Source organism: Orycteropus afer, unplaced genomic scaffold (assembly GCF_000298275.1).
Source record: "Orycteropus afer afer isolate SDZICR_OR568_19922 unplaced genomic scaffold, OryAfe1.0 scaffold00293, whole genome shotgun sequence".
NCBI lineage: Eukaryota > Metazoa > Chordata > Mammalia > Tubulidentata > Orycteropodidae > Orycteropus > Orycteropus afer.
The window spans coordinates 3,780,222-3,793,575 of record NW_006921880.1 but is presented as its reverse complement, the minus strand read 5'-3'; the positions used below and the strand labels follow the sequence as shown (position 1 = coordinate 3,793,575).

The 13,354-nt window shown below is 40.2% G+C and overlaps 1 protein-coding gene across 1 annotated transcript in view; it reads right to left on the bottom strand.

The window, feature by feature from the left end:
* Nucleotides 1–13,354, bottom strand: part of PLCE1 (phospholipase C epsilon 1) — a 363,784-nt gene that overhangs the window by 26,616 nt on the left and 323,814 nt on the right. Inside the window, exons 19-23 of the mRNA XM_007951283.2 lie at nt 12,413–12,542; nt 7,991–8,112; nt 6,688–6,805; nt 2,623–2,754; nt 997–1,287 (exon numbers count right to left, since the gene is read on the bottom strand). Coding sequence (XP_007949474.1) covers nt 997–1,287; nt 2,623–2,754; nt 6,688–6,805; nt 7,991–8,112; nt 12,413–12,542 — 793 coding nt within the window. The remainder of the gene's footprint in view (nt 1–996; nt 1,288–2,622; nt 2,755–6,687; nt 6,806–7,990; nt 8,113–12,412; nt 12,543–13,354) is intronic.

The window sequence follows — 13,354 nt, the reverse complement described above, 5'->3', positions numbered from 1 at the left end:
GTAGGGTGGAGGGTCGATGAAAGAGGGGGAGGCCTTCAACAAAATGGATTGACACGGTGGCTGCAATGATGGGCTCAGGTATAGCAGGGATTGTGGGGCTGGCGTGGGATCAGGCAGTGTTTCGTTCTGCTGTGCATGGGGTCGCTATGAGTCGGAAACGACTTGACGGCACTTAACAACAACAATATATATATATAAACCAGAGCTTATTAGTAGTTACAAGGGGTAAGAGGGAGTGAGGAAAGAGGAAGCTTTTGTTTGGAGGCATTTAGTTTATGATAATGGTGGTGGAATATTTTGGAAAAGGGTAGCTATAATGGTGGTACAATATGAAAAATGTCATCAATGTTCCCGAGGTGTAAATGGGGAAGTTTTATGCTTGCAAATGTCTTGCTGTGTGTGTTTTCACCACAATAAAAGTAAAAGCAAGAACAACAACAACAACAAAAACCAGACACAGCTCTGTCAAGAGAAGTCTTGTGTATGAGACCAAATGGACCACAGTTACTGTAAGGCATAGATGAGAAGGTGGGGGCAGTGGGACTAAGTTAACAGGAGTGAAACAATGAGAATGGCAACACCGAGAATACTGACACAATGTGGAGAATGTGATCCATACCATGGAATGTGTTATGTGTGGAAATCGCCAAATGGGAACCTGTTTTGCTGTGTATAGTGTCACCAAAAGTACGATGAAATACTAAAAAAAGAAAAAGTCTTATATTTAAAGGGCTAAAAAGATGGGCCGGGGCAGGAGAACACTAGGCCCCTTCAAGGCTCTTTTCTGTTCCCTTAACTCTGAACTTCAAGGCTACAAATCAGTATCAAATTCATGTCTGTTTTCTGTCATCTGTACTGGTACACTTACATATGGTTTGCTCCAGTCTGGAATCACGCCGTTTCTAAAACATGCTATTTATCAAGTTACATTGACTGAAACATAAAATGCAAAAAAGGAAGGTCAGGACACACCCTTCCAGTGCAGCAGGACCTTACCGTCTGTTTGGTAGTTGAGTGCAACAAGCTGGATCCCGTGGAGCCAGAACATGAGGGGGTTGGGGTTGGAAGAGTCGATGCGGGTGGCAGCGGGGTAGGTCCTCAGCAGCTGGCAGCTGGTATGCTGGATCAGTTTCTGAGAATACCTGCGACACAGACGCTTGGCAGCATTTTCATTCAGCGATGAGATATGATAACATTTGGGAGTTCTAATGATTGCACTAAGGGACGTAGTTGGGTTGAGCGGGGAAGAAGATTCTTCCCAGGCCTGCCGCATTCCTTCGAAGGAACCTAAACTCCCAAAGATTAGCCTCAGATTAGTGTGGAAAAGTTTTAATATTTCAGACAGATTAACCCGAACAACATGCTGATAGAATAATACAATACATCATAAAAACCCCAAAACCAAACCAGTTGCCTTTGAGTTGATTCTGACTCATGGCTACCCCATGAGTGTCAGAGTAGAACTGTGCTCAATGGATTTTTCAATAGCTATAATCTCTCAGAAGTAGATTGCCAGGTCTGTTCTGAAGAGCCTCTGGGTGGACTCAAATCACTTACCTTTCAGTTTGCAGCTAAGTGCTTAACCGTTTGTGTCACTCAGTATTAACATCATAAAACATGTTAAACTTTACTTCTGAAATTATAACTGTCCACCACCTTGAAACAAAATGGAGGCTACTGAGTTTTAAAATGGGATCCAACTCATAGCGACCTCTCCTTGGGTTTCTGAGACAGTCTGATTGCAGAAGTAGATTGCCCAATCTTCCTTCAGAGGAGTGGCTGGTAGGTTTGAACCAACAACTTTCTAGTTAGCAGTCAAACGCCTTAGGCACTATGCTACTTGAGCTCCCTCATAGTAACACCAGTTTAAATTAAAAAGCCTTGAAGTACTTTGAAATATATCTGTCCTGTAGATAATAATTGCATACACAAGTATGTTTATGTTCTTTATAGCCAAAAAACAAGAATCAACTCAAATGTTCTATTAGCAAGGAAGTGGTTAGGGTGTATCCATAAAATGGAATAACACACAAGTATTAAAGACAATAAGATGGTTATATGTACAGAAAGTTAGGTGAAGACTAAAAACAAGTATAAAAGTTATATAAGAATGGTCAGTTATATTCTGTTTGAATTATCTTAAAAAAGATTTTATTTTCCTTGAATAAAACACAATAAACTGTTAATAGTGGTTACCTCTGGGGAGTGGAACCAGGACACTGAGACAGGAAAGGAATTTTAATAATATTCTGTATTGTTTGAGTTTTTAACTATGAGAATTTATTACTTTTATGATAAAAAGTAATTTGAAATAAAATGGATTTATCTTCTGGAATTACCATGGTGAAGAGGGCAGTTCAAGAAACATGAGACTGTTACAAGGTGACTCTGATTTTTACTTTTGAGGCAGACGCTCCTGGAACGTCTTCAGTAAAATGATGTTTGTGGGAAGTGAAAAGTGTACATTGGTGATTTAAAAAATACTTATATCACACTTAGACAATGTGGACATTCATGAAAATAAAAAAAGTATTAAAAAATGACAGGGAAGTGCTGAGACAGTAAACTATCTGAATCATCCAGCATGCGGAGTCAAGCAAAGATATTGTAAGGTGACTTTACTTTTTCCAGATGTTTTGTTAAAGGATGCTGTCTCCCCTGGGCTCATTCTGCCCGGATTGTTGCCAAAAATGGACTTCCTGCTTTTCCTTTCTTTTCCTCTGCTAGAGCCAGATGCATTTAGAGTTGACAAGCCTGTTCCCATAAAATGAAAACAAATAAGCCAAAAACTACAAGCAAGGGAACGTAACATTTTCCATCCCTGTTAATGTTTATTTTGAAGTCCTACTACTCCCTTGCAACCTAGTACAGAGACCCTACTAGCATTCTTTAGTGCTATTAATAATAGTATTGTAGGCAATTATAGCAATGCTTTTATCTTTGTAGCAAATGTGGTAAGAACTGCACGATTGCTACAGAGTGACCACAAAGCCCTGCACACACCATAGCTAACTGTGCACCAGAAGACTCGATGGCAGTGAGTTTGGTTTTTGGTTTTTTAATTACTCCATTTTGGGACATGGAAGAATGGTTAAGAGTCTAAGCTTTAATATCAGATAGTCTGGGTTCAAATGTTGCTGGTATGAGCTTTGAATTATCCTCTAACTTCTCTCTTCCTCAGTTTGCTTATTTCCAAAATGGGTGTAATTGGAGGAACACAGTCATAGGGTCAAATGGGAAATGTATTACGATGACAATAATGGTTCATGGCTTCTCTTTCTCACTCCTGGTCCAACCACTCTCAGGATCTTTCATGCCTGGCACCCTGCAGGAACTTTGCATGTATTTGTTGAATGAGAAAATAGATGTACAGCAATGCAAACCTTGCTCTAGTGCAGGAGAAGTGATGTAAAGGCACCAATAAACCCCCTCCCAGCTCCCAAAATGCCTCCAAATCCTTCCCACTGTCTACAATTGTACCATTAGAAAGTAATTGCTTTAGCTTAAGCAGTACTCTGGCGGTCCTCTTTGAGATGAAAACACACCTACCAAGAATATCATTATGGGAAACAGATTATAAAGGACAGAGTAGTGTTTAAGAGCACAGACTTTGGAAAGGGACACTCGGGTTTAGCAGTGTGACATCATAAGTTACTTAGCCTCTCCACCACTCCTTCCTCTTCTGTTAGGGTTGTGGTTAGGATTTAAGGAGATAATGTATATATATATACTTACTATAGTGTCTTGTTCAGGGAAAGTGCTCAGTCAGTAGCAGACGTAACAATTAAAAAAAAGTGAAGATTGCCCACAGCTTATGGTAGAACTTCTAAATTTTTTTTTTTTTAATTTTATTTTGATTTGGGTGAAGATTTACAGAGTAAATTCACTTTCCATACAGCGTTTCACATAATATACTTTGTCTCATGTCATTGACCAAAATTTACAATGCAACAGCTCCTCTCCCACTTCCTCCCCATAGTTACCTCCTCCCAGTGTCCATCCCTCCATACTCTTCTGTGCCCTGAGCTGTCTCCCTGTGCGTAAGCAGCCCTTCCTTCTCCCATGATTGATCTCTCCAGGGCGTGTGTCTACTTGAGGTAAATATTTAATTCACATGCCTGTACTTTGTTTAGCTGGAAACCACAGGCGTGGCTTCAATTCCAGACCTGCAGGGCAGCTAGGGCACTGAGACCATAGTCTCACTGGTTCCACCAGGCTCTATTGGACCAGCAAACCTGGTCCCCACCTTTTTTTTTTTTTTTTGCCTTCAAATGATTTTGAGTTTTGTTCCACATTGTTCTCCCTCTCTATGCAGGATCTCCTACATCCCTTCCAAGTGGATGACAGTGGTAGCTGGGCACCATCTAGTTCTTCTGGTCTCATAGTTGTATAGGTTGCAGATCGGATGGTGTACCAGTTGCTAGGACTGATTGTTTCCATTAATCTAAATTTTTTTTTTAAAAGAGATGTATAAACTTGGACTAGTGTGGTCTCATATTTACTTAAAACATTTATGTGAATTTGCTCCTTATGCAATTATGTAAGAATGGATTTTCTCTCAAGTAAAACTGATGAGGGGCCAGGTTGAGGTGTCGTGTCCATCCTGGGGTCTTGCACCCATATGGGCACATGCTGACACCCACCAGGGGGCACATAGGCCCCTCTGTGAAAAGCCCAGTTGCTATCCTGGGGTTGGGGAGGAGGCAAGAAAACAAGCTTGGTGGTCAACAAAAGGAAGGAACACTGGATAATGGCAAAGGGTCTAGACAAGTAACCAGAGGAACAAAGACAACCTTCATCTGCCCTCTTGGCCCATGTATTGATGACAACAACAGTGACCAAGACAAAGACAACTGCTATTTCCTGAAAACCAATTACTTTCTAGATAGTGTGCTAATCATATCATTCACTCTATTGCTAAGGTTTATAACAACCCAGGAAGTCAGGACTATTACTCTTCTGTTACAGATAAGGAAGGACCCTGAGGTGCAGAGAAGTTGTACACCTGTCCCAAGTCAAGGCCACTAAATGGTTGAGCTGGGATTTAAACCCACATGGTGGCTCTGATGGCTGCCTCTCTTCTTCAGCTGCATCTCTCTAGTGAATTTTAGGGTCTTTCTTTGTGGCTGTGAGTGAGAATACTTCTGGTTTAGATGTAGATGTCGGGACATCTGATGGTGACTGAGCTTTGAGAGAGAAGTTTTAAGGTAAGCAGCTTGTAGAAGTGTGATAGGCATTTAAGAAGAAATTCACCAGAAAACGTGAGATTTTGTCTTTCCCCAGAAATCTTCATTTGTTTGTGGGCTATAAAAACAACCAATTACTTAATTTTTTAATAGCCCAATATCTCGGTCCTATTTTCTGGGGACAGTGTGGTAACAGAACTTCCAAGATAAGCCTCTTGGGAGCCAGGGCATGAATTCAGATCATCTTGACAAGATGAGGGTTGGCATATTAACTCCCCTTTCTAGGACAAATATATATATATATACTCTCTCTCCCCCCACCCCATATATGTATTCTAAATGTTTACTGACATTTAGACTGGGCCTCCATTCCAGCTGCCTTCCTGTCCTCAGAAATCTTGTGTAAGGGAATCCTTTATGTAAGCAGAGATGAGTTTTTCTGATCTCCATATATTTGTAGACTTTAGTGATTGCCCTCTACCTCCTGGTACCTCATTTTTAGAATATAATTTGGTGGGGTCATTGATAACAAACCCTTTCAAGAGAGGCAGGATAGTACAGTGATTAAAGCCAGGGTTTTGGAATCAGGCAGGCTTCAGAATCATGGTTCCACCATTTCTTAACTGAGATGAACGTAAGTTCACTGTACTTATAGAAATGGCCAACTGGGGATACCAACTCTTCCACTGAAATCCCAGCCTTGGTGGTTGGGGTGAAGCCTGGCTATCCAGCTCAGGAATGGGGCATGTGACTTAGGCTCCAGTCCATCAGAGAGCTGCCATTCACCTGGATACAGTTATTGGTTCAGGGATGGGCAAAGGACCTGATGAGAAACAGTGAAACTACTGCTGGAAGTTCTGGGTACAAGACTTTAAAATCTGGATACATGTAGTGCTAGTTTGCTAAAGTCATCTTGTAACCACAAAGGCAATAGAGCCAACATATGAGAGGAAGAGTGAGAAATGGGAAGAGAGAAAGAATGTACCCAGGATCAAGCTGTACCTGAAGCTTGCTATCCCTTCATTTTTTGACATACAAGACAATAATTTTCTCTCTGTAAGTAAAGACCCAATTTCTGTCACTTTCAAACAAAAGAGTCTTAACTGATACACTATGAGACCTTGGGCAAATTACTTCCTCTCTCTCAGACTTAATTAAAAATGGAGATAATGCCACCAACCTCATTGGATTATTATGAATACTCAGTAAGATAATGTATGGTAAGCACACAGCACAAACCCAGGTACTAAGTGATCAGTAACTTTTAGCTATTAGGTATTACTATTAACTACCCTGAAAAGGCATTGTGTGATCTGGAAAATGAATATTTTATGGTATTTTCATGAGCATAAAAAAGTATAAGAACAATAAATATTTTGAAAAATCCTAAGAGTGATTGTAGCAACACAATTTAGTTATATTGTTATGAGAGCACTCATAAACAGCGTATTTCTAACCTTGAGTATCTTTAAATACTATAGATAACATTGCCCACTCTTACCTGGAAATTTCACTGCTTGGCAATAGATGATGAGGTCAGAAAGCTCCGGTTCAATCTGTCTGCTTTCCTTCTTATTCTGAGGAAGATAAAATTCTTCACCCAATTCCATGTCATAAACCTATCAAGGAGAAGATGCTGTTGTTCTACATGGAAGGTATATGCCACCACTTCTGAGTTCTCAAAGCTCTTTAACTGTATTTCTTTCATGGCGTCGGTATATTTGACCTTGATTTATGCTTATCCATGTACATCTCCTAAGGCCTTAATTAAACAAAACCACTGCCATCAAGTCTATTCCAACTCATGGCAGTCTCCATTGGGTTTCCAAGGCTGTAAATCTTTACACTAGTAGATTGCCTCATCTTCCTCCCATGGAGCAGCTAGTGGGTTTGAACCGCTGAATTTCTGGTTAGCAGCCAAATGCCTTACCTATCATGCCACCAGAGCTCCTTAAGGATTTAATTAAAGTAATCTTGCTTTCTGAGAGCAAGGACTGAATCTAATTCATCCTTGCATCTTCCTTCAGGGCATGGCACAGTACCTTAAATGTGGGTCAGTCATATACTTGTTGAATGAAAAGATGATTATGTACCTTGGGTGCCCAAATTTTCAATGTATTTTGCTGTTCTGTTCTCCAGCAATGTTACTGCTACTGTGTCTATAGACTTGCTCAGAGTCTGTATACAGTGAGGCAGTCACTTGAAGGTAGGTATTTAATTAAATTCAGTTAAAGAAATATTTCGGTATTTCATTTGTCTGTCTTCAGTGTCATTCCATTGTTAATACTTCACCATCTGGCCCCTCATCTATCTTGATCATCCCAAACTCCCTTAAAACTTTTTGTCATTCCTTGAACACACCACTGCTTCTTGCTTCCTTGTCTTTGCCAAGGCTGTTTGCTAGGCCTGAATGCCCTGTTTTCGTTTGCTTGGTCAAATCTTCCTTCTCAAACATCATCTTCCCTGAGAGCCTATGCTTGATGCTCTGATAGCACTGTGTAATCACCACTCTTTGTCCTTGTCTACAAGCACTGTTCACATGCTCATCTCCATCACTGAACCACATCCGGTGCCATCTCCGTGCCTGCCACCCAAAATACCTTCAGTAGGTGTTGGCTACCTGAATCAATGCCTAACCTTCTCCAAATGTCACGTGGGTGCCCCATATCACCACCACGTGTGCTTGGACATCTAAGGGAAAGTGAGGGGAAAAAGTGAAGGGAAGGGGGAAGGACTGGAATCCCACCTAAAACCGACAAGAGTATCACAGTCTCAAGGTAATGTAACAGACACCATTCACCCACCTTTCCTTTGTTCAAAGCAGAGTTATCTGCTTTCTTTATCCTCTTGGAGATTTCTTCATTATACTCAAACTGAAGCTTGTCATTACATGATTTATTTTCAGGTCTGTCTTCCAGAATGTTGTCTGAAAATGAGGTGGCAAGCTCAGCAAACAAGAACTGAATGCTTCACTTAACAGCTGAAAGTCTACATCATAGCCCAGATACCCACATATTTGTGTTTCTCTACAAGACTCAGGCTACATGTTACCAAAATGATGACTTGAACGTCTATGTTGATTGAATTGATGAATTTTACCAGTCATAGTTTTGGTACTGTGTAGTTATAATCTAAACGAGAATGCTCATTTTCATACACGTGATTGAAACAGTATAATTTTATGGGAGATATTCTGTGACAGTACACAAGTCTGGGAAGGATTTAGTGGTTGAAGCCCTTCTAGATGATACATACATTAATCACTTTTCCTTTAACATGAAGCCATTAGCTTCTTTTTTCTCCAGATATGTCAAAACCAGGGGGAAATGAATTATTGTTATTTGTAAGGCAAACAATATCTTTCACCTGAGGACCAGCTGGTGGGTTCAAACCTCCGACCTTTCAGTTAGCAGCTGAGCACTTTAACTACTGTGCCACCAGGGATCCTTCAGAGTTTGTACAATTGTAACCAATTGGAAAGTAAAGTTTTTTTTTTTTTTTTTAACTTTTTATTAATTTATTAAGTGATAATCTTAAGGATAGGAGTTAAAATGTATCCAAAACGTGACAGATAATTTTACTCTTTGTTCTTTTCATGGCATGTCCACTCAAAGTGACTCTAATAAAAATGTTAAAGATATATCATGATTATGCACTTTTGAAAAGGAAAGATAAGAAAACTAATTTCTCACCCAAGATTTGCTATCTCATCAGACCACAAATGCTTAGACCAAAATAGCCTTGTACCAAATCAGGGCCATGCAGGCTGCCAAGAAGTAAGTGGGATAAATCATTTCATCACATTTGTATTCACATACGTGTCACAACTTCATGCTAATCAGGCCTACGAGATCGGAAACAGAATGCTGACATTCATGCAGTTAAAATGCTCAGTTCGAATGGCGTTTACCTTCCTGACTGTTAGGAGCAGGAGAAGCGGTAAGGACATCTGCTACAGAAAAACAGAATCAGAAAAGGGGGAAAAGTGAGGAAAATGAAGTAAAAAAGTCAGATAAATTAAATTAAGGTATTATGCAAAGCTTAATGGCAACAGCTTAGATTACAAGGTAAATGAAGTAAGAAATCTATGAATGTAATATTTTGACTTTATATAAAGGGATGCAAGAGCTAGCGATAAAAGCACAAACGTTGTTAATATGAATCATGCCAAAAGCAGGCAGGTTCATTACGTATTTTCAGCTACTGATCATTATAACACTCCCAACCAAAAAACCAAACTCACTGCCATTGAATCGACTCTGACTCATAGCAACCGCCCATTGGGTTTCCGAGGCGGTAAATCTTTACAGAAGCAGATTGTCCTATCTTCCTTCCGCAGAGTGGCTGGTGGGTTTGAACTGCCAACCTTTTGCTTAGCAGGCAAATGCCTTAGGCACTGTGCCACAGAGCTCCCTCATAATACTTCTAATAAGTCTTTATTTCAAATGTCTAGAAATGGATGAATTTGTTAGAATCATACAATCACTGTGACAGAATATGTCTATGTTAAGGTGGAAATTAAAATTGCTGCCCCAGTGCAAACTCAAAGTGGTCAAGGTAAACAGCAAGGTTGTAGAGAAAGAATTAATGTGAGTTTATTTAATTAAATTCAGTTAAATAAATATTCATTAAGAATTTATTATCCAAAGGGTAGAGTAGCAGTGCCTGAAATACATGCGCCTCACTGGCCACTTCCTTAGGATTTTCTTGATGTATGTAACTTTGTGGCTGGAAATCACCTCGTTTTTTTGGCTGAAAAGGCTTTAGACTAATTCCCTTACTTTATAGGTATGAGAAGCGAGGACTAGCACTGTGACATAGATAAATGGACCATCTGACTCTCTGGATGGGTGTTTGGTCTGGGATGCCTGCAGGGGCCTCAGGAGGCCTGGGAAAGTCCTGCAATTGTATGCAAGATTTTGAGAGCACATTTACTTCTTGGAGGAGACTGGTCACAACTTCCATCTGATTCTCAAAGGGACCTCTCCTTCCAGGAAGTTTAGAAATCTCTGAGGTCCCTTTCTAAACGGCTGGAAGTGGTTCTGATCACAGCAGACAGACTTGTGCTTTCTTCTCATCTCAACTGAAGGGAGTGAAGATGGCAGAGGATAGATAGCACAGAGACGAGTTAGGCGTCACACACCACGACAAGGCATTTAACAACAGCCTAAGGAAGCTCTGGTAGCATAGTGGCTAAGACACTTGCCTGCTAATGAGACGGCTGGCGGTTCAAACCCACCAGCCCCTCTCGGAAGGAAGGTTGGGCAATCCTACTTCCGTAGTGATACTGCCTCGGAAACCCAAGGAGGGGTTGCTGTGAGTCGGGTTTGACTTGACAGCACATAACAACAACAACAATAAGGAAGCCTCTGGAGGACAAGCTTAAACAAGTCCTGGTATAGCTACAAGGCTTGTGTGGGAATTCCAGCCAGAGAACAACTTCAGTGGCATGAGAAATAATCACGTGGTGCTAGTGGCTTTAACCCCTCAGAGTAGAGCCTGGTGGGATGCTCTCTTCCACTCAATACACCCCCACCCCATACACACACATGCAGATTTAAAACAGCATGCAAAACTTAGAAATTCATGAGCTAAGGTAAATTGTAGTCTCTCAATTGAAAAAAAAAATCAGGTCCCTCCACTATCTGTTCATGCTGCTACCTTCAAGTAAAGAACACCTATGATGATGATGATGATGATGATTGATGATGATGATGATAATAATAATAAAAGCCTTCTCCTTTCCTGATTTCAAAAATACAGTGAAAGCATGAGAGTGATTTATGATAAACCAAAAAGTAAATTTATCTTCCACTGGACTAACATCTTGCAGGGGTAAACGACATTTGGATTGGTTGGTTTCTTAAGTGGTTTCTTATGTATGGTTTCATTTTCTATCTGAATAATTTTGTTCATCTATGGGGAGACATCACCATGTCTGTAGTAGAAATCCATGGGGAAGAATAAGTCAATATAAAAATGTTTATCTTCCCACACTTCAGGAATACATTGCAAAGAACTGACTTTGATCCTTTTAATTTCCTCTTGCTTTCCACCCCTCCATTAGAGAATATGTCTCTCAAATGATTTGACAGGGTTTCAGGTGAAGTAATGGGCTTTTAGTTGAGGGCATGCAGCAATCAACTATTACTAATGACAAATATATTAAATGGACATAGTCTTGCATTGTATTTTGTGGGAAGATAGGAATTGGACTGCGACTATTGGCCATGACAGAGGCTCATGGAAACAAAATGTGATGAGGAGACAGCCTGGAATGTGAGAAGTGACTATCTGGAGTAGAGTGGCCTGACTGTCTTAATGGTGAATGTTTGCTGGCTTGGGCATATCTGTATATTAGCTATACTCTGCATATATAAGTTATATAAATAGGTACCTTAGCATTTTCTTATTACTACATTGTTGTCTTTCAGAAGTCACCAAAATGAAACACCATCACCAACAGTATCTGAGAACACATTTTAGTGCAGTCTCAGGCAAATGACACTAGTTTAGTGTAAATGGAACACACTCAAAACCTAATTCTGATGTAAAAAGAAACCTTCACTTGTCATCCATACTTAACATCATTCATGTGACTTCTTTTAATTAATTAATTTATTTATTTTTATTGTGATTTGGGTGAAAGTTTATTTTCCATACAGCAGTTCATAATATTATTTTATTTTTGAGTTGTGCCATCTCCCCTGTTTTGTCTCATTGGGGCCAACCAGAAGGAAATATCTTGGTGTGGTAATGTGAGAACCAGGGTGGGGGTGGAGGGGTGTAAAGCTTCTTTCTTTTCCATACTCCAGGAAAGCCACTGTGAAAGGGGAGGAGAGAGGGAGTACAGAAGTGTGACACTGCCCCCTGCAGGAGATACAGAGAAAGGAAAGAGTCAGCCACAGACTAGATTCTGGCAAGAGGATCAGCTACACCAGAAACAGAAAGGGTCTCTTTGCTCTAATTCCACCTTTTCCTTTGGAAATCCATCTTAGGAACGACTCCTGTGTTATCTCCCACACCCTCCTCTTCTTTCCTTTAGTGGTGGCTGCAGTGGTTAACAGAATCCCATTGCTTGTTTGGTCCTTGCTATGTGACTGGATTCAGAAACTTTTGGACAATATTACAGTTGGTATGTAGAACTCAAGACTTATTTATGAAACAAAACAGACAATCATCCAGGCGTTTCCCTACCCCACAGCATGGCATTCTGTTTCTCTTACCGTCAGAGAGGGATTCATAGTCGTAATCATATTCATCCTCTTCATCTTCCTCTTCCTCATTATTAGCAGGTGGGGCGTTGGGATTCCCACCATTACAAGCTTGAGCTTGCATGGACGCTAACTGATGAGCCTGAAAAAGAGCAATAATTAATGACTGCAGATGCTAAACTGCTAAACCTTCATTTATAGTCTTAAAAGCTACCAACTAACGCTTACCATACTCATTAAGAGCGATTTAACCTATTTTGACTCATTTGTGAGAAGGAAAACAGTCTAAATCCACATGAAATGCAATATCAACACTTAGGCCAAAGTCAACATTCCTGCAGGAGGAAGCCTGGAGCTTTTAGAAATAATCACAATAAAGTTGTACAGGATGTCCTGTCATCCAGGACCCCTGGGGTAAACCTCCAAGAGAAACCTTAGGTTTTTTGGGGAACCAGCATCAATCTAAAATGACTGAAGAAGGGTATCAGCCCATCAGTTTTGGAAAAGTATGTCTCTGCTAGGAAACCATTTCCACCCCCTTCTTAAAATAACATCTAAAGGCCTCTGACCTTAAGAAAATGTTAGATTCCCTATGGACAAAGAGACCAAAAGAAGTTGTTGGTTTAAATAAAGTTTTTTTTCAACAGACTTTATCTGAACCATAAATCAGATGAACAAAACAGGCTTAGAAACTTTGGGAAACTGGATGTGTGCTGCCAGGGAGGTCATGTGCTTCTGTGTGTTCTACTGGAATTACTGGGAGGTGATATCATATGACACAAGTCAACACAAGTCTGAAGATGTGATTTATCAACTCTGGGAAACTAGCACCAAGAAATAATCTGAAATATAGGAAAAGCAACATGCATGAATAAAAAATAGGAAACAACCTAAAAGCCCAACAGTAAAAGTATGGAGTCAGTAAACTATGGCATAGATGTTTAAGAGAAGGAG